Raw genomic sequence first — 22416 nt, 5'->3', positions numbered from 1 at the left:
TTGTAGTTATCAGAAGTGGGTGAGAAGAGAGGGGGAATTGGATGAAAGCAGTCAAAAGGCACAAAAAAAAAAAAAAAAGAAATTACTTGTTAAATAATACCAATACTAAACAAAAACAGTTTTATGGTACAGTTTCAGAACTGTGGTGAAGAAAGACTGAGGACAAATTTTAATTTCAGGGAAAACAATCCATTCAATTCAAACAAATCACTTACTAATGATAAAGGAAAGTATTAAGAACCCTATTTTAGGGCTTCCCTGGTGGCGCAGTGCTTGGGAATCCGCCTGCCAATGCAGGGGACACGGGTTCGAGCCCTGGTCTGGGAGGATCCCCCATGCCGCGGAACAGCTGAGCCTCTGTGCCACAGCTACTGAGCCTGCACTCTAGAGCCCACGAGCCACAACTACTGAGCCCGCGTGCCACAACTACTGAGCCCACGTGCCACAACTACTGAAGCCACGTACCTAGAGCCCATGCTCTGCAACAGGAGAAGCCACTGCAATGAGGGGCCCGCGCACCACAACAGAGAGTAGCCCCCGCTCGCCACAACTAGATAATGCCTGTGCGCAGCAACAAAGACCCAATGCAGCCAAACATAAATAAATAAAAAATAAATAATTAAAAAAAAAAAAAGAACCCTATTTTAAAAAGAGATTAACATCTATTGGGGTTGGTTTTGTTTTTGTTTTTTGTTTGTTTTTTACCTGTCAATAGCATCACACTGGTAGAGTTGTTTAAGAGCTTCCAAAATAAGTCTCTCATTAGGTGGATCCAAATAGGGAAACCTGTGTGTTTAAATGAGACATAAAATGAGATTCCATTCCTTGAACATGGCAAGATTTTATACGGACTTGAAAATTCCTTTAAAAGGTTTTACTTCTGTTTTACAAGTCTTTCTTTTCTCTGTCTTTTTTTTTTTTCAAAGCATTCTATGATTGTGATCAGCATTCAGCAAACGAGGAAATTTTTTTCTGAATCACACTCATACCATTTTATAAAACAGTGAAGGAAATTAACTGAAAGTGGCTAAAAATTACAAATTATTTAATAGTACCTCAAAATGGTTTTTAATAAAATGATAAATATCTTCAATTAATTTAACCAATTTGCTTTATTGTATGTATGGATATGTATGTACTTATTTTCTCCTGAACTACCTGCAAACAGGTTGCAAATGTAATGCCAATTTACCCCCAAAATATTTCAGAGTGCATCCCCTGAAAATAAGGACATTCTCTTACATACCACAATATCATTTATAAACATAAAACAATTAACAATATTCACAAAGGACAGTATGACTATTGAGATGCCTCTAGAACATGGATCTATTTCACACTTGAAAATAAATATTTCTTTAAATAAGGAAAAAAATAATATTCACAAAGGACAGCAGAGTGGCATATAACCAAGTGTGAATATATATCCCCCCACCCCAGGAACAATAATCACTTAATATTATTCTGCACTGGATTTTTTTTTTCCCACCATTAGTTTTGAGATGCTAAATAATCTACTCCAATTTCTCACCTTGAAAAAGGTACAACAGAGGACAAAAGGTCTAATACCTTACACAAAAGTCCATTCGAGGATTGACAACTCTATTTAAAAACAAACAAAAATCTGGTAGACTGTTCTACCGTCAGCTTTCCTACAACTTGCACCAACAAGTCCTGGTATCTGCTACAGCAAGAGTTGGCAAGCACTTTCTAAAGAAGGCCAGATAGTAAATATTTTAGGCTTTACAGGCCATATGGTCTCTGTCACAATTATTCAACTCTGCTGCTGAAGCAAAAGCAGCCATACATTAATGAATGGGCATGGCTGTGTTCCAATAAAATTTTATTTACAGAAACAGTCCGTGAGCTTGGACCATATTTTGCGACCCCTGTCCTAGAGTAATACCAGACTAGTCAGCTTCCTCTTCTAGATAAGAGCCATTTGAGATTTGTAAAAACTACAATTATTTCTCTCCCTTGATTATACCAATTACCAATTCTGTCAAACTTTCCTTGTATTATTTGCTTTCTAAGAGACCCACCAAACATATTTAGCATTTTTTAGAAACAATCTAGTTCGTCAAACTCCTAATAAAACTCGATGACATGCAAAACTGAACTCCAAATGTACAGTGACCAACACAGAACAGGAATGCTATAATTCCCAATCACCTGGACACTGTGGTTTATTAATATAACCAAAGTTTATGCCAGTGGAATTTTTAAAATTGTTCTTTAAACAGAATAATAATTGCAAGCTCATACTAAGTTTGTGGTGATCTGATAATTTCAGATATTTTCCACATTGAATTTCTTTAATGTGCAACCAAAACATAAGATTTAAGATGTACCCCTTCAGACTTTTACCTTGTTGATTTTTGCCCAAGGTTCTGGCCTATTGAGACCATTCTAAATCTTGGTTTTAATCATCTACCCATTAGAAATGAAGATATTTTCCAAAAATCTGGTAATCATGACTTCAATATCTTTATTTAATATTTTCATTAAAAATGCTTATCAGGAAGGAGTGAAATTCAGCATACTACCAGTAAAACCTTCATCAAGGCTTGGTGAGCAATTAATCAGTACTTTCTGGATTCGGCTATTTGGCAAATATATCCTAATTCAGCAGTACTGTCACATCTTATTCACAAATACATCAATGTAATCTTGTTAAATATTGTGTTGAAAACAAGAGACATTAGGTTAGCAATCAATAAATTCTTGTGGTGCATCCATTAAGTGGATGGTCCTGCCTTCAAACTGAAAAGAAAATGGTTTATGATAACATATTCTTCGTGAACCATTTCGATTCACACTGATGATTACAAATCAACATTGTATTCTCTTAGGGACTTTCCTGGTCGTCCAGTGGTAAAGAATCCGCCTTCCAATGCAAGTGACACGGGTTCGATCCCTGCTCAGGGAACTAAGATCCCACATGCCACAGGGCAACTAAGCCTGTGCACCACAACTATTGAGCTCGCGCACCTCAACTAGAGCCCACGTGCTGCAAACTACAGAGCTCACACGCTCTAGAGCCCACTCCACGACTAGAGAGAAGCCCACACACTGCAAGGAAAGATCCCACATGCTGCAACGAAGACCCAACACAGCCAAATAAATATTAAAAAATATATATTATATTCTCTTAAACCACTTTCCAATAAACTATGCTAGAATTTGCAAGAATCAATGTCAAGCTTACTGGGCAGTTGTTTCTATAACCTGCCCTTTTCTTAAATGGAAAATTGATTTTTGAGTTTCTCACATTTTCTGGTAACCTGTTCTGCATAATTTCTCAGAGACGACCCACGATACCTCTGACATTATATCTGCAAGTTCTTCTGGTACCATGGAAATAATGTCTAAAGCCACAATACAAACTCATTTATGGTCATTAGGTTTTCTCTCATTATTTCCTAATCGATATTGGTCATCAATTCCTTCTTATCTAGACTTGTTCTTATCTTTTCAGTTTTAAAATCATTCCTAACGGAGGAGAAAGGGGAGGCAAAATAATAACTGAAAAGTTCCATTTTCTTTCTGTCACCTACGAATACTATACCACCTATCCCAAATTCTGGTTGTACCTGCCCATATTCTGCACACATTTTTTTTTTTTAAGTATTTTTATTTATTTATTTATTTATTTATTTATTTATTTATTTATTTATTTATTTATTTATTTATTTATTTATTTATTTATTTTTGGCTGTGTTAGGTCTTCGTTTCTGTACGAGGGCTTTCTCTAGTTGCGGCAAGTGGGGGCCACTCTTCATCTCAGTGCACAGGCCTCTCACTATAGCGGCCTCTCTTGTTGCGGAGCACAGGCTCCAGACGCGCAGGCTCAGTAACTGTGGCTCATGGGCCCAGTTGCTCCACGGCACGTGGGATCTTCCCAGACCAGGGCTCGAACCCGTGCCCCCTGCATTGGCAGGCAGATTCTCAACCACTGCGCCACCAGGGAAGCCCTGCACACATCTTAAAAAGAGCAGGGAGACACAACATGATAAATGTAATCATCACTGCTGTATGTTATATACGAAAGCTGTTACGAGAGTAAATCCTAAGAATTCTCATCATGAGGGAAAAAATTTTTTTCTATTTCTTTATTATTTTATCTGTATGAGATGATGTTCACTACACTTACTGTGGTAATCATTTCATGATGTATGTAAGTCATTATGCTGTACTCCTTAAACTTATACAGTGCTGTATATCAATTATATCTCAATAAAACTGGGAGAAAAAAGGGGTGTGGGAGAGAAGTCTTTTTTTTTTTTCTGGTCTCTAGCATTTTAAGAACTTTCATTACATTCTAAGTCTTAAAACTTAAGATAAAAAAAACTCAGTGCAGATGACATTGAGTAATTATTGTTCCTATTTTTCTAATATATATTTATTCTTGATTATATGCTGCTCTGTTAGCCTTTATAAATATTATTTTTAAATATGGGTTCATCTGTTTGGCCATTTAGATTTCTTTAAATGGCTTTTCTTTCTCATTAGTATCATTTATGATAACAGTTAGAATTTTACATATTTGCTTTCCTCTTTCTAGGATTTATATTCTCATCTAGAAAATCTCTAGTCTCGGGACTTCCCTGGTGGTCCAGTAGGTAAGATGCCACGCTCCCAATGCAGGGGGTCCGGGTTCAATCCCTGGTTGGGGAACTAGTTCCTGCATGCATGCCGCAACTAAGAGTCCACATGCCGCAACTAAGAAGCCCACATGCTGCAACTAAAAAAAGATCCCGCGTGCCACAACTAAACATGCCGCAACAAAGACCCGGCACGGCCAAAATAAATACATTTTAAAAAAAGAAGAAGAAAACCTCTAGTCTTATGATAATAACTATAAAAAAAATCTTAGATGGCTTTCTAAGAGTATACAATACATATTTCGATGCACCTAGTAATTACTTCCTTTCTTATTATGAATTTAAAGAATGCATGGTCACCTTCTCCCAAGGTTCCTCACACTTTAATATTCCTAATTAAGACCAAAATTAAAACCAAGATAATACTTTCTTTCATTATTTCTTCTACCATAAATTTCATAATATGAAATTTCAAGCCCCTACAATATTCTGTCCTATACTAATTATATTCTTTAACATTTAACTAATTTAACAGTTGTTCTATTTTTTGCTTCATGTCGAATCTCATTTCCCCATTATAATTTAAGCTTAGTGAAAGCAAAAACCTACTAAAGAGTATTATTCTGTCTCTCATCGTACTTGGTACCATGCTGGCCATACAAAAGATGCTACCAAAAAAAAAAAAAAACAACTCAACAACACTTTCTGAGTGGCATTAGGGTCATTGTACACCTTTCATTACAGATAAACAGTGGTCATTAAATTATCCAAATAAACATCAGCACGAAAACTCCATTAAACCAAGGTTAAAATACGAGCAAGGGATCAAATCCCAGTAAAGCAATGCAAAGAAGCTCTTTATTTGGGTTTAGTTGAACCTTGAAATGTAGGGACATACGAGTCAAATACTTCAAAAAAATTTCTGAGAAATAACATGACTCCCTAACAAATTTTTCTTTGTTTCAAGTTGTCTACATACCTTATTACATCGTGTATGGCAAGGCACTTTAAGGTCAGAACTACAGATGTCAAACTAGTTCTCTTAATCTCAGGGATCACATGGTCAGGCATACACTGGTTCCAAAAATCTTTACTATAGATGCGAAAGCATTTTCCTGAGGAAGTCCTGCCAGCTCGGCCACTTCGCTGTAAGGCCTCACTCCTTTAGAGGAAAAAAAAAACAAAGTCCCCAAAATGTTCTGTGACTTTTCTAAGTAATTCACTTCCTTCCCCAAACCAATTAGAAATTATCTAATCAACTGTTCTTTGAACAAAAAGGGTTAACACAGAGACTTACTTTGAAATTGGAACCACCTCTAGGATGTCCAATCCTAATCTGGGATTGTGATTTAACTGCTTCACAAAGCCACCGTCTACCACATATCTAAGTATAATGAAAAAAAGGTAAGTTTCTAGAAAACAAGGAAAGACTTGTTAATTTTTAACCACTTTGGGTACTCCTTTTCTACCAAACTAACAACTACACAACAACTTTTAAGTGTAAAACTTGAAAGTCAAGAAACTGGAAACCCCATACACTGCTACTGGAAATGTAAAATGGTTCAGCCAATGTGGAAAATGGTTTGGAGGGTCCTCAAAACATTAAACATAGAATTACCATATGACCCAGAAGTTCCATTCCGAGGCATACACCCAAAAGAACTGAAAACAAGTACTCAACAAATACTTGTAGACATATGTTCATAGTAGCACTGTAAGAGGACTATAAGAGCCTAAAGGTGGAAACAGCCTAAATGTCCATTAACCATTAAGGGGCGAAAGGATGAACAAATTATGGTATACACATGCAACAGAATATTATTCAGCCATAGAAAGGAATGAAGTACTGATACATGCCACAACATGGATGAACCTCAAAAAACATGCTGAGTGGAAGAAACCAGGCACAAAAGGTAACATATTGTATGATTCCATTTATATGAGATATCCAGAATAGGATATCCATAGAGACAGAAAGGGGTGGTTGCCAGGGGCTGGGGTGGAGGCGCCAATGGGAAGCAACTCCTTAAAGTGTACAGGTTTTTATTTGGGGGTGATGAAATGTTTTAGAACTAGATAAAGGTGGTGGTTGCACAACATTATGTATGTAATAAATACTACTTAATTATTCACTTTTCAATGTTAATTTTATGTTCTCCCATTAAAAAAACAAACTTGAAAATCAGCTCTAAACCATTCTAACAGGTTCAGAATCTAATTCCAGTTAGCCTTTAACTATACCACTTTAAGCCAACTAAATGGAGAGCAAGTCAGGTAAAAAACTGACTTGGAAGGAAGAGTAGTAAGTCTTTCATTCACTTAGGGAACATTCTGAAACACGCTATTTAATGACTTTTGCCTTTGCTGGAACAGAAAATGGCAGAGGTTAATTTACTCAAGAGAGCTGCTTGCCTAAGCCTTTATTGAAACCATTATTTTTAAAGTAAAGAGAAAAGCAGAGGAAATTAAACTTCCTCTTAGATCTGGATGATGATTTTACCCAAAAGAAACATATAGGATCTCTGGGTCAGGTCCAGCCTTCCTGTGGCAGAGACAGACTTAGTTAAGGACATAAAATATATTGGGTAAAAGATAAATATCCAGAAGGAATGTGGTTCAACAGTCTGAAAGAACTTCACATTAGCTATCAGTCTAGACTTAGACTGATAAGTGTTTCTCTACAAAATTTACCCCAAAATTTGATGGCATCACTGATTACATTGAAAAATAAAAGTCCATTTCACAAAAGGGTGAAAAGCAAGCAACAGTACCTCCAGATAAACACTTGGATATACAAAGCTTACTATGTGAAATGGAGCTGACAGGTAAGAAGGGAATATCAGATCATCTTAGGTACCTGCTGGTAATGTAATAATAGAGAAACAGGTTTGGCTTCCCATTTAATGAAACCCATGAAACATCACACATAATCTTAAATTTGGGAAGAGAAAGCTACATGTTACCAAGTACCAGCATTTAAAAAGTGTGAACAGAAATACTATGTGCACCTCCTACTCCATTTCCTATTCAGAGCAATCAATAATTACAAAAAATGATAGGTGATTACAAGTTAAAAAAGTGAGAAGGGAATTAGTGGAGGGCACAGAGACACAAACTTAATGTTTTATGACTAGCTAAGTGGCTTCCTCAGCTTTAAAAGGAATTTTAAAGTTATACCTGATTCCATCTATTGTCAAAGATGTTGCAGAAATATTAGTGGATATGACGCATTTTCTAATTCCAGGTGGAGGTGGCAAAAATATTCTTCTCTGTTGATCTAAAATATATGTAAAGAGAAAATACTAATTTACAACATGCATTTGTCAAACTCAAGTTTTGAAAAACTCATTTCTTTTCATTAAAAGTTGTTTTCTTCACCTCTTTAATTATCTTGAATTCAAAATATAATAGCAAAAACTATTTTTCCTCATCTTTCACTATTAAGATCTCTAGATCCATGGAATCACAGATGATTATTGCTAAAATAAACCCTACAGCAGAGTCCTTTATATAGGTCATAGCTCCCTTAGAGACTATTTAAAAACTGTGGGCCTCATCTCCATTAAAAGTCACATATGTACAGACACAAAAAAATTTTCAAACAATAACAGGGTGTTCAGGACTCTGAAGTCTATCCACGGACAACAGATTAAGAACCTCTCTATGCTTTAAAGATTGATTAGCTAAGGCAGTTTTTACTTTTTCAGGTGTCTGCCCAATTCATCACTCCATCTCTAAACAAGTAACACCACCCTTATTTCCACCATCCACACATTCTGAAGGGTGGGCCTCAGCAGCGATGCTTATAGTATGGTACCTTGCTCCTCTGGCCATAGTTTGTGGCACCAAGGATAAACATCTCCCTTCAACTGGGCCAGTCTCATTCTCCTGTGAATTTGGAATAACGTCCAAGAGATGCTCAATTTGATTAAGCCAGTTTCTTGCAAAGAGAAAGAATTAACTTGTGAACCATAGGGAAGTGACTAGTGTATATGGAAAGCGAATCTAAAGAGAATAAAAATAGAATCATCCATGAGAGTTCACAAGAGAGTATTTCTGGGTTGCTGGCAATTCTCAGGCCTTAGTGTAAAATAAGCAGAAAGGTGGATTTGACCAGACTTGCCCTCCTGCCAGGTTAAGCAGAGAACACAAGAGAGTTAATGTTTGCAAGGAAATGATTACGGCACAGGCAAAAGGAGATAAGTGATAAGACAAATCTCGATGCAATCTGAAAATTGTTGAATTAGGAACAGAAGAGTGAGCTGGCAGAGACAGGAAGTAATCATCAGAAAGAGGTTTAAAACTGAGATCAGAAATGAAGATAATGACAAAGTCTACAACGTTAAATTTTTGAAGGGGTGGCCGTGCTGGGATGAAGGAAAAGATCACTTAAGCTAGAGAGGTCAAGCAAGGGATTTGGGTAGATCGTCTATTTTAATGACATCCAAAAATTAGGAGTAATCATTCCAGGGAGTATACAAGTCAATCGATTGGGGTATGAAAAGAAATCATTAGCATGTCTATTTATATTTCTCATAACATCTTTTTAAACTTTTTATTTTATATGTGTTTACTATTTTATGTTACATGTTAGAACAGTAAGTACATATGTATCCTTTAAAAAGAGAAAAATTTTAAATGCCTGGCTGCAATTTCCACAAGATATTTGGAAATTTGTCCAGAAAATTCACTCTTTCTACCTGAACAACCTCAAGTTCTTTTCTTTTCAGCAGCCAAGAAAATCTTAACCAAGCCTGTTTTTAAATGAAGTACAAAACCTGTTTCCAAAGAAAATCTTAAAAAGATCCATGTATCCGCAATATATAAAACAGACCAAAGTTGAACTATTATGAAGGGGAAAAGGAGTGGCACAGACAAGCACAGTTTTAAAATTATGTTACTAGGCCAACTATCTCATTTTATAGATGAGAACACTAAAGCCCAGAGAGGTCAAGCAGCTTGCCCAGGATTTACATATAGACAGGCAAGTTTAAAACCAAGTCAAGTATTGCTGCTATTCTTCTAAAAATCATTCTGAAATTAATTTCACAAGTAAAAAAGTGCTAGAAAGGCAGCTTACACATAAGTGATAAAAATTATTTTTTAGGAGTTTCTTAGATTTAGGTAGCTCAGATGGTTCAAAGGAATCATATACTACTTTGCAGTTCAAGTTATATATTTACACATTTATTTATTATTTATTGTCTATCTATTCTACTACAATGTAGCTCTGTAAGAATAAGGACTTTCTTTTATTGTTTGTGGTGGTAGTTACACAGGTATGTACATTGTCATTGTAGGTACATACGCCCAGTACCTACAATGGCTGGACCATAGAAAGTGCTCAGTAAAGTTCAATGAATTGATCAATCTAAAAATGCATGATATAAATAATAAATTGAGATCCTTCTACCTTTGAAATTCCACATTACCCTAAAATTTTACATAAATTAGAAATGTCCATTCTGAGCATATTTATGAGTAACTCTGTTTTTCAATTAACCCATGTCTAAAAGTACCTAATTTTAGTCTTCAGTTCAAGCAAAATTTCAGTTTATCATTTTGTTCACTACAGTCAATTAAAGTCCTGAAACTGCTGTTTTGACAAGACTCACATTTGTTTCACATTTACATTTTACCCACATACTTTCACCATATTCCACAAGTATAAACACATGCCAATTTTATGTTTGTTTATAAAGGTTTGGGAAAAAGTTAAATACACATATCCTAAAGCACATTCTCACTTTCCACAAAGAAAAAGGGAAACTGAATATTTTCATTAAGATGTAGCAATTCTCCTGATTACCTCCATGCAGCTAATAAGGTACTAGAATATAAATTAACGGTGGCGGGGGGGGCGGGATTGGCAAAGAGGCAGAAAGATGCTCCATAATCTACCAAGAAATAAGGATACTGAGGAGAGACCACTTAACGCTCTTAATGGAGTAATGCTCCTAAGATACATGTATGTGACATATTATATGTTAAGGCCAACTGAAACGTCCTCATAGAATTTCTTGTTCCAAATTGATCCCACAGCAGAAAAGTGTTTGAGAGAAAGTGTGTGTGTGTGTGTGTGTGAGAGAGAGAGAGAGAGAATATGTATATAAAAGGAACATAAAGCTATAAACAGAAATTGTCAATCAAAGGGGGAAAAGAGATGATTCTGGAACAGAATAAAAGAGGTACAACACTGCTCAGCTCAAACTCTACCCCTCCCCCGAAGTCATTTTTGGGTAAGTCAAAAATATCTTGAGAATTCTCACTAACACAGCTGAAAATCAAACTTCTGACATAGAGAAAAGGCTTGAGATAATCAGTAAATGCAGTTGAAAAGATAAAGTAACCAGAAGGGAGCTAAAAAATATGGAAGACATGCAATCCAACATAAGAATAATTGGTATCCCTGAAGTAGGAAACCAATAAATAGACAAGAGTTATATACAAAGATATAACACAAGAGAATTTCCTTGAAATAAAGAATTGAATTTGCAGATCAAAAGAGCAACTAAGAATAATTTATCTTGTTTGTGGTGGTAGTTACACAGGTATGTACATTGTCAAAACTCACTGAACTATATACTTAAAGCAGGCACAGTTTATTGTATGTAAATTATACCTCAATAAAGTTGATTTTTAAAAAGAGCACATAAAATTCCAGGAAAATTTTACTATAAAACACTCAACACCAAAAAATATTCTAATTAAAAACTATTGAACTTTAAGGATAAAAATAGAAATTTTCAGGCAATCAGACAGAAAAAGCAAATCACTTACAAGGAGGGGAAAAAAAATCAGGTTGGCCTCAGACTTCTCCGCAGCAACATTCAATGCCAGAAGACAACTGGACAACGTCTACCAAGTTCTAAGGAAAAGAAAGTGTGACCCAAGAACATAAAACCCAGCCAAGATGTAGCTCAAGTATAAAGGCAAAAGCCAGACATTCTTAAACAAAAGAACTACAAAAAAAAATAACACCCAAGAGCTCTTCTATTAAAAAAAAAAAAAAAAAAAAGGTTAAAATCTAGCCAATCTAAAATTAACCAAAAGTAACTTAGGAATGGAAAAACCATGGTAAAAGGATTGATAGTAAATACTGAATACAACTAAACAATGTAAAAATAACTAACAAAAATCAGAAGGGGAGGATATAGAAGAATATCAGTACTTAAGTGCTCATCTTTCAAATCAGCCAACAGATAAGATCTCCAATCAAATATAGTCTAAAAAGAAGATATTAACTTCAGCTTAATATTTTTCATCTTTTTAAACTTTAAAGCACTCTTTTATAAAATATTATCTCATGTGGTAAAGAAAGATATTCTTGAAGTTAACAATTCCTTCAAGTAAATTCAAGTAAAATTAAATACTTTTTAAAAAAGCAGCTAATAGTATAATCTCACTCTTAAAAAAAGTATTTCTGTCAAACTAACTACTTACTTATCCTTCTATACGTACACACATACATATACACACACACACACACACACACAGATCTGAATAATGTTTTTTCTAATGTTAAAGATGGCTATTTCTGGATGGAGTTTGAGTTGATTTCTTTACTTTTACCTTTGTAAAACTGTACACTGCTTGAATTCTTTATAATGAAACTGTATTATTTTCCCTCAATTGAGTAATTTTTCTTAAAAGAGAGACACCAACTATTAGTTCTGCATAGTGGAAAATGGATTTTTTTTTTACTTTTCTATACTTTTAAAACTTCTACAAAGGGCAAAAAAGAAAAACAAAGGAGCATATGTAAAATAAACCCATTTTTGTTAAAAAACAAAACACTAAACAATAAAATATATCTAAATGTATAATTAAAAGGTCAGAACAATATGCCTCAAAATATTAATAGTGATTATCACTTAATCATGTTGGTGGCATCTGAGTAAGTTTATTTTTCTTTGCTGATTTTATTGTTTTTAAAAAGTATATATTTCTTTTTAAGACAAAAGAAAATTTCTCCCATTTGGGGAGACTCCACATAGACTAAAAGTTTTTATGTGAAACTCACTAGCCTTATTCCCCCACATCTTTAATCTTAACATTTAAGGAAACTATCTTAGACACTTGGTACTTGCTATATTGAAGTAATATCTTTGGTTTGCAAGCAGAAGAAAGAAAAAAAAACTATTTTTGGATTTATGCAATAATCTAAATGAGTAGGTTTTCCCCTTTTAAAATGTTGTACACTAATCCAAGGTAAAGCTCCTCTCCTTTTCTTCATCTATTCTGGAAACACATGTACTGTTAGATCCTCCACTACTGAATAAATAACCAGTTATCAAATGTAGATTCACCATGTGACCTCAGGAACATCACTTAGCCTCTATCTGTAAAATAAAGAAATCTGATTATGCAAATATATATATATATGGGTATATGTGCATTTTTCTAGAAAAACAGCCAGGCTTTCATTACTTAAAAATAAAAATCTGAGATCCCCACCCTCCACAAAAGGCTAAGAAGCACTGAATTAGATAATTATGTCAGTGCTAAAAGTGTCTAATTCCATGCAAATAATTGTCACTTATGAAGTAACAGGTATATTTCAGTTCATAAATTTTTGTGAGGGTTCAGCTTTCCCTAAATGCATGACCAACCTGAAGGAGTGTAAGACCTAAACAAAAAGGGGGAAGTCAGAAGAGGGAAAAGGTTTGAGAGAAACAAGAAAAAGGTTCAGACATAGTGTTTGGTGCAAGACATTAATAGAATATCCAGCAGAAAGTAAAAAATCTGGAACTCAATTTAACAAATACTTAGTCAGGACTTTTTCAATGTTTAGTACTTGTCCTCAGGAAGTTCACAATCTTATAGAGAGGATGAGACAATCGTAACACAAGATAAATGTGTTAAGTGCCACAAGAGATACAGTAAAGCACAATGAGGTTCAAATGAAGAAGAGATAAAAACCAGCTGTGAGGAAGGAAATCAGGAAAGGTTTTTATGGAGTTGGTTGCACTTGTGAAACAAAATAGCATAATTTCAACCAGTGAAAGGGGAGAATAAAAGGGAAAGGAGGAGTACAAGTTCAGGAAAGAGCAAACACAGAGTCACAAAAATGTTGTGGGAAGAAAAGGAATCAAAAATATCTCTTACATTTTGCGTTTGAGTGAACATCGCAAAGGGTGGGGTTTGGGGGAGTTCAGCCCAAGGAGCAGGGTCATATAACCCTGGGAGTAGAAGGGATACCACAGCACCTCTTCACATTTGACAGATGAGAATTTTTTATGCCAAGTAGGGAGGTATTTTAAGACGTCCCTTTAAAACAGTCAGCCACCCTCATGGCTAGCCCAGAAATAAGAGCAAATATAAAATATCCACCTCATAATTTTTACTTATTCACTAAACCTAGGTCCATTTGTACCCCCTCACTCCAGGCTATAAGCAGGAAACTCTTCTTCCCTCTCCTCACTCCCAAGTGCAAGTTTTCTGTTCCTGAAGCTAACAGAAAATAAAGGAAATAACATGATAATGTTACGTGTCTCTCCCCACAACCCAAAGTAGCAATAATAGAGAAAATAAGCGCTATATTGTATTTACCAGGCTTAGAAAGAAAGCCGTAGATCCCAGGAACCTGCCACCCTCTCCCTACTTCATCCAGCTCCACCTCCCCCATTACTTAGCACCTCATCAGCTCCATCGGAATGTCTCTTTGCACTGTTGTAAACTGCTACAATAAATATTGTTATGATCATAATGGATCTTTGCACTGTTATAAACTGCTACAATAAATATTGTTATGATCATAATGGATCACCAGTAGCTCACCCTTAGTTACCGGAAGGGAAACTAAAATAAACAAACAAAACCCTTCAATAATGGCTCTACTCACACCCAATCCCACATCTTTACCATTTACGCATATACACCAACAAAGAAAATCACATACACTGGGAATTAGGGCTGAAAGCTGGTTGAAGTCATACTGGAAGGATAATGAACACCAAGTTATTAAGTTGGCATTATAATTCAGTTGGCGATAGGAAATGGCTGAAGGTACCCAACAGGAGACTGACACAATCAGAGCTGTGCTTTTGGAAGATTATGTTTATCATGGCAGGTAGGATGGTAAATTAAATCAGGGGAAACAAGTTATCAGGATATGTTAACAGCTCAGGAAAGCAAACTGAGGATCCCAATTCTAATGATAACAATGAGGAAAAAAAAAAAAGAAAAATGAATGATCTGGACAAGATAAAGGTAAAAGAAAACCTGTAGGAGTTGTCACTTGTTTGGACTGTATGATCTAGGATATGATGCACAGACCAGAAAGCCCTGTGAGACCCAGCAGGTCTAGAGTGCAGGAGACTGAACTAGAGACAGCTTTCAGGAGTCATCACAAAGTGACAGGTGAATCCTAGGAGCCAACCTCTCCAAAACAGAGAATTCTAAGAAAACAGCAAGCTAAGGATGAAACCTTAGGGAACAGTCACATTCAGAGGGGAACAAAGGCCAGGGAGGGTGGGAAGACTTATAGAAACAGTGGTCAGGAGAACCAAATAATTACCCTAAACAACAGCATTTAAGGAGACTTATATTAACTCAAAATCAAAATACAAGTAGAAAAAAGCCATGGTATTTGAGGAATAGGAGGTCACTAGCAACCTTTAATAGTACAAAAACTGTATTTCAGGAAGATAATCAAGAAGCAATGGCAGATAGAGAACATTATTTTCAATATGGCAGTAAGATGGAAAGAATGAAATTATTTACTTTATATAGAAAAAGAAACAATATATATATTGTTAATAGTTAACAAAGCAACTATAACAGGTTTTGAATTATCTTATCAGTTATAAAGTAAATTACAAAAGTTAGTAGATAAAATCTAAAAAAAACAATGAGAACATTAAATATCTAATAATGACCCTACAAATTCCCTTAAAGATGTAAAAATCTAAAATAGATCTCAGTGTTGAGAGCAAGGGCCCAATATCATCACAAAAGGGATTTCCAAAATAGCACATGGTCTATGGTTATTTACCAACACATATATTCCTGAACTTTTTTCGTTAATATAAGGATAAGAACCACCTACTCAACAAAAACAAAACTACACATAAAATATAAAAACATTTAAATGCTTTTTGCATTACATTAAATGGTAATCCCAATCAAACTTCAAATAGGAGGCTGCGGGTTATAACTTCCCTTTACTTTTACAAGTCAAATTCCATAATAAAATAGTTTTATAAAACAAATTCTAAACCTCATTCAACAACATTTATTATGAACAAATAGAATGATAAGAGTTTGCATTTGCTCTTTGAACTTAAAAAAGAACAACGTCGCACTTGAAAAGTAGACTAATGTGTGTAGCCACATAAAAAGAAAACAATCCACTGGTTTGTTTCAGATATATCTGGATATATAAGATTTCTAGAAATTCCATGGCAGTGGCAAATTAGATTTGACTTATGGTACTACTATCAAGGAATTATAGCCTTAATTTCAAAAAATTACCAACAATATTTTTGTTCTGCTGGGAGAAGACATAGCCCACTCTTAACAATAGTAAGGGGGACAGATGTCCAAGGTCTTGAAAAAGTGAATGTGAAAAGACTTCAAGAAAAAAAAATCACTTCTCTCAAAGGGATGCTGGTTGGTTCTCCTAATGCTCTGTTTCTTCATCTGGGTGTTGGTTACAAAGGTGAGTTCACTTTGTGAAATTCACTGACCTAAACACTTAAGATCTGCACACTGTTCTGTATACATGTTATTATTCAATGAAAAGTTTTAAAAATCAAATTTTCTGTTCTAGTGAGGAATTACCTGTTGTCATAGATCCATAACACGGCAATATTAGCAAGCCATCTAGAGTGGTATCTTGGACATCATAATCATAATCAACAGACTCTGCCATCTGAAAAAGTAACTCACAACTTTTCTCGATTTCAAACTGACCTGAAATGAGGGGAGAAAATAATGTCAGCAACCGAACAGCAAAATTAATTTAAGAATAAAAAAAAAACCCTTCTAGATTAATATTGGTTTTGCATAATAGTTATTTTAAATCTCTCATTTGATCTAAGGTAGATGAACACATAAATTGTACTCAATCTCAACAATAATAAAATTAAAAATAGAAGAAAGTTTCCAAGGAATTTAAATCTCTAAAGGAATAAAAATGTTTATAATCATTAAGCCTTTCATCTTGCTAATATGGTATATTTGAGGAAGACTCAATAAAGTTAATCATTACCATAGCGGAGGCTAGTCCAGGAAATACTACATTTAGGTGTATTTCAAAATACTTAAGTACCTCAAAAAGGCTAAGAGATTGTTACAATGTCTCACTTCTGACATGGGTACAAGGCAGTGTAGGAGGTGAGCCATGAAATTACTCATATCTGTTAGTAGGATGCTGCTACTTGAAAAATCACACTAGTCTGAGATTTAACTATTCTATTTTTGACCTCCAAAAAAGGCTTGTCTATGAGACATGGATTCCACACCTTATGTACTGCTACCACATAATACCATCCCACCACTCAAAGAAGAAAGGAGATAGTAGCATGTCTTTTGAAATAATGAAATTAATCATTCAAACCCAGGACTGTTTAGTGTGGTTAACAGCTCTATATAAGATAGAGTAATAAAAATATTAATATTTTACCATTTAATATCTTGCTACTAAAAGGTCAGTGTATTTTACCTATGTTTACTAATGAGACTAATAGTTTTTAGGGCAGTGTAGAATTACCTTATGTATCTTATAATAGATATAATATCTAAAACTACTCAGAAAATCATAAAAGCCTAGGATAACATGAGTAGAGCCTAGATTTTCCAACAAAGGTAACACTCTATCATGGTGCCCCACTCCCTTGTACAAATAGTAAAATTTTTAAACCTGGTACTGAATGCTCACCAGTCAGAAAAACCAAGATGTCTCCAGCCATTTCATTCAAATGGATATCCATGGTCACTTTCACAATCTAAAGCAAGAAACACAAGCATAATATGCTAACGGAAATACAGTCCCCCCACCACCACCACCTCCCCTAGTTCCACAGAAAAATTAAATTTGGTTCTCGAAAGTCCTAGGACCTGGGACTTCCCTGGTGGTCCAGTGGTAAAGAATCCGCCTTCCAATGCAGGGGACGCGGGTTCGATCCCTGGTCAGGCAACCAAGATCCCACATGCCGCGGGGCAACTAAGCCCGCGTGCCACAACTACTGAGCTTGCATGCCTCAACTAGAGCCCACATGCTGCAAACTAGAGAGCCCACGTGCCCTCGAGCCTGCGTGCAAACCACAACTAGAGAGAAGTCCGTGCACCACAAAGAAGAGCCCACACGCCACAGCGAAAGATCCTGCGTGCCTCAACGAAGATCTCGAGTGCTGCAACTAAGACCCGACACAGCCAAAAATAAATAAATAAATAAATAATAAATCTTAAAAAAAAAAAAGTCCTAGGACCTATGAGGGCTGCCATTAAAATAATAGAGACAAATGAATTATCAAACTACTCAATCAACTAGAATCATAGATACAGAAGACATAAAAAAGATGCCAAGTAATACCGCTTGAATATATGCAGTATTTTCTCTATCTCGTGGACCAATCAAATTGCAGAATTTTTCTCTGACCGGATAAAGCCTTCCAGGTATATCAAATATTGGACAATTTCCAAAGAATGCAGAGAGCTTGGCTAATTCCATAGTTGCTGACATCACTACGACCTTTAAATGCTCCTTTCTATTAGGAGACTTCTCCTGAAACAGCTTCTTCAATAAACCAAATAAGATGTCCTGAAAGAAAAGTAAATTACTAATAAGTCACAAGTGTACATAACAACCAATTTATTTTAAATATTTTGCTCTCCTAACCAAAGGATTCCCATTTGAATAGATTAAAATGTAAGTAAGAGAAGGCAATTCACTATAGAGTACAAAGCTACCCAAAAGAAGTGAACTGTCTAATAAGTAACCAATACAGCAAAATACTCACTGTAGTTAGAGTTCTCTCATGGGCTTCATCCAATATAATGACGCTGAACTTGGTAAGATTTGGATCTCCCAGAATATATTTCAGTAAACATCCATCAGTCATGTATTTGATTGCTGTTTCCTAATGTTCAAACAGCAGAGTACATTAACATATACATAAAAATAAAATCACAGAAATTCATCCCTGCTTTGCAAACTAAATTTTCCCCCTCAGATGTACAGATACTAAGTGACCAAACTAATATGATGAAATAAGAGTACATAAAATAGTCTAATAACATGTCTAATAACATGGATGGTAAATTACGAAACTTGTGATCTATACAGAGACAGGGATAAGGAACTAAGGTGAATATTCTGGGATAAAGCAAACGAAAGTGACCAATAAGGAAATACAATGAAGTCAGTGGAAAGTGGTTAAGATAATGCAATGACTTCAGGTGAGCAAGTTGTGGGAAAACAATAATGAAATGGAATTCATCTCCCTGTCTCAGCTGCTATTTTAGAGGACTCAGGAGAAAAGGTAGGTGCACCATTTCTCTCACTCTCTTCTTCCTTGACCACTTTCCTGTTACAAAAATGGGGTCAGTCGACTGGAATTAAAACAAGGTGAGAGTAAGGTCCAGAGGAATTAACAGCAATGATATCCATAAAACAAAGGAAGAAAAAAAGAAAGAAAAATCCCCAGCAGTGACCACTAGGAAGGCAAAGACAGTATTTTGGGGAGTCATTCTTTGCCACTGTTGATGGTCATTCCTATCAGGGACCATAGGCAAATCATAGAATGTTTTGTATCTGGTACAGGATTAGGAAATCCGGAAGGAATGTAAATTGTAGCTATGAACTATTGCCATGAATATCGAAGATGCTCAATAAATACTTGCTCAATGACTTTGTTCATTAAGCTGTCAGTTTTCCACTGACTTCAAGAATACAACCATACAATATGGATGAACCTTGAAAACTTTAGCTAAATGAAATAAGCCAGACACAAAGGACAAAATATTGTATGATTCCACTTGTACAGGGTACTTAGAATATGGAAATGTATAGAGACATAAAGCAGAATAGAAGTTACCAGGGACTAGGGGCAGGGAGATGGGAATGTGGAGTTACTGTTTAGTAGATACAGAGTTTTTGTTTGGGATGGTGAAAACATTCTGAAAATAGATAGCAGTAGTGGTTACACAACACTATGAATGAACTTAATGCCACTGAATTGTTCACCTAAAAATGGTTTAAAAATAATACAAATGGGGGCTTCCCTGGTGGCGCAGTGGTTGAGAATCTGCCTGCTAATGCAGAGGACACGGGTTCGAGCCCTGGTCTGGGAAGATCCCACATGCCGCGGAGCAACTAGGCCCGTGAGCCACAATTACTGAGCATGCGCGTCTGGAGCCTGTGCTCCACAACAAGAGAGGCCGCGATAATGAGAGGCCCGCGCACCACGATGAAGAGTGGCCCCCACTTGCCGCAACTAGAAAAAGCCCTCGCACAGAAACGAAGACCCAACACAGCCATAAGTAATAAATAAATAAATAAATAAATAAATAAATAATTTAAAAAAAAATAATAATACAAATGGTAAATTTTATTTTATGTGTATTTTACTGCAATAAAAAAAATTTTTAAAGAATACAGATGTAAGTTACATGCTAAGGATCCTTACAACTAAAATACATGTGAGTCCTGTGAAAAATCAACATAACTGTCACATAAACTAATTGAGAAGGGAGAAAATGGGATGAATTAGACATCCCAGGACTAGAGCATTAACAATGGGCAACACAAATTAATTCTAATCTGAGGCTTTGTTTCTTTAAAATATAAATGGAATTTTGAAGTCAAAATCTTTCATCACTTTCTCACTCTTTCTATAAATTTACGGTACTTAATTAAATACAAACAAAACTTTTGTACCTTAGAGCTGCAATCATCAAAACGAACTTGGTATCCTACTTTGGATCCCAAAGTGCATTTCATTTCTTCAGCAACCCTCTGAGCAACAGATATGGCAGCTACTTTTCGTGGTTGAGTCACACCAATCATACCATGTTGTGAAAACCCTATCAAAACCAGAGGTAAAAAAACACAAAAATGTTAACAATTGCTTCCCATTAGAGCTAAATTCTTTCTGGTCAATCAATACAAACTGTTCAAGTGTTTCTAAAAGAAAACTCTGCCAATTAACAACACACTGTATTACATTTGCACCATGGAAATTTAAGTATTAATTAAAAATAAGAATACATATTAATAGCTGTTCTAAATGTATATATTTTAATTAATTTTTTTCAATTTCAGTCTAAAGATTTACTCTAAAGAGTAAGCCAAGAATTTTTAACCCCTAGGAATCCATAAAATTCCACACACTTCCTAAAATGGATTTAACTTGGCCACAGAAGTTTAAATATACCACTTTTCATGGATTCTACAAACATATTTTACTATTTTAATATCTTTGAAAGGGAGATGCATCTTATAACTGATGGCATTTTTTTTTATTAATAGTATGTAAAATAGTGGTATGTCTTAATAGACGGCATCTTAGATTTGATGCATTAGAGTAAGGTAATATACACTACGAACTTTTTATAATATCCAACATAATTTTGCTCTATACCAACCTTATGATAGAAAGTTTTACCGTATTGAAGGGAAAGACACCGTAAGGATAATTTGTTAGCTGGCTTGGTGTTAGGAGAGTCAAGGAATAAATAGTTACCTGATAACACTCTGGAGATAGAACCAAGAAATACTAATGTCAGCAGCAGATATCAGTATATCCCTTCCCTCTGAAAATTATTTCAGTATCCAATGGTCAACAGTCTACTGCAAGACAACCTTATTCTATAGCACAGAATCAATACCTACCTATAATTCTATTTGGAATTATTATGATAACTGAAAATGCCATTTCAACTAATCTTTAATAAGACCGTAAAAAAGCAAGGAAGATGGAGGGACAGTGTGCCAAGAGAAGAACTGGGACTGTAAAACAAATGATGGGCATTTGCGTAATACGGAAGTCCTATTAGCTTTTAAGAGGATATTTTTAAAGTACTCCCAATATTTTCCCAGAATAAAATTACCTGCTTCATATAGATATTTTGGGAGTTGAGTTGTTTTACCACTTCCTGTATTTCCAGTAACAATAAGGAATGAATTGTCCCTCACAGCTTGAATAAGCTTTTTTCTTTGTTTTTGAATAGGAAAAGTTGGAGTAGTTCCTCCCTCCTGTGATGTGCATCCTTTATCTTCTGTAATGACAGGGGGAAAAAATTGTGCAATTCAAAGGCCTGTAAAGATATCTCTGATTCAATCTCCCAAAACTGAAAAGGAAATGACAATAGAAATTCAGGGCTGGAAATAATCAACCCATGACTCCTCAGTTAAATCACCTACATCCAATTTGCAAGCGAGGGTTTATAAACCCAGAGCAACTTTTTAGTGAAATCAACTTGAGCATTTGCTAATGCATGACTCAAAGTAGCTGACAAAGTTAAGCCTAGCACAAGGCAATGTATTTGCAAGCATACCTATACAGAAGCACAAAACCCAATTTTATTAAACAATAGACCAAAACCTGGAACACAGCAGAAAAACTCTCAGCTGAATTAAAAGCCACCTGTGTTTGCTTCTGATTCACGGTTCAAGTTAGGTCCCTGTTCAGAGTGACTGATATCCCAGAAGGCCAAGTGGTGGGTAACCATGGAAACTGGCTCCTGGAAACTGGCTCCCTCATACCGTACCCAAAGGCAGGCTGGCGGCCCGACGAAGGGGCGGAGGGGGGGAGGGGGGAATGGATGGGTAGAGAACAAAGGCTTTATGAGCCCATTTAAGGGCAGA

The 22416-nt window shown here is 35.6% G+C and overlaps 1 protein-coding gene across 3 annotated transcripts in view; it reads right to left on the bottom strand.

Annotated features, from left to right (window-relative positions):
• Positions 1-22416, bottom strand: part of DHX40 (DEAH-box helicase 40) — a 51532-nt gene that overhangs the window by 28646 nt on the left and 470 nt on the right. For 2 of the 3 annotated variants that reach the window (XM_082372030.1, XM_082372031.1), the window contains exons 2-11: positions 21660-21827; positions 20488-20633; positions 18569-18688; positions 18142-18369; positions 17488-17554; positions 16389-16520; positions 7782-7881; positions 5902-5988; positions 5584-5766; positions 706-786 (exon numbers count right to left, since the gene is read on the bottom strand). In XM_082372030.1, coding sequence (XP_082228156.1) covers positions 706-786; positions 5584-5766; positions 5902-5988; positions 7782-7881; positions 16389-16520; positions 17488-17554; positions 18142-18369; positions 18569-18688; positions 20488-20633; positions 21660-21827 — 1312 coding nt within the window. The remainder of the gene's footprint in view (positions 1-705; positions 787-5583; positions 5767-5901; positions 5989-7781; positions 7882-16388; positions 16521-17487; positions 17555-18141; positions 18370-18568; positions 18689-20487; positions 20634-21659; positions 21828-22416) is intronic. The other variant, XM_082372032.1, reaches the window with a different exon arrangement.

This window comes from Balaenoptera borealis (assembly GCF_965194805.1).
Source record: "Balaenoptera borealis genome assembly, chromosome: 20".
Lineage (NCBI taxonomy): Eukaryota > Metazoa > Chordata > Mammalia > Artiodactyla > Balaenopteridae > Balaenoptera > Balaenoptera borealis.
Note: the sequence above shows the minus strand (reverse complement) of the source record. Positions and strands in the feature narration are given on the sequence as shown.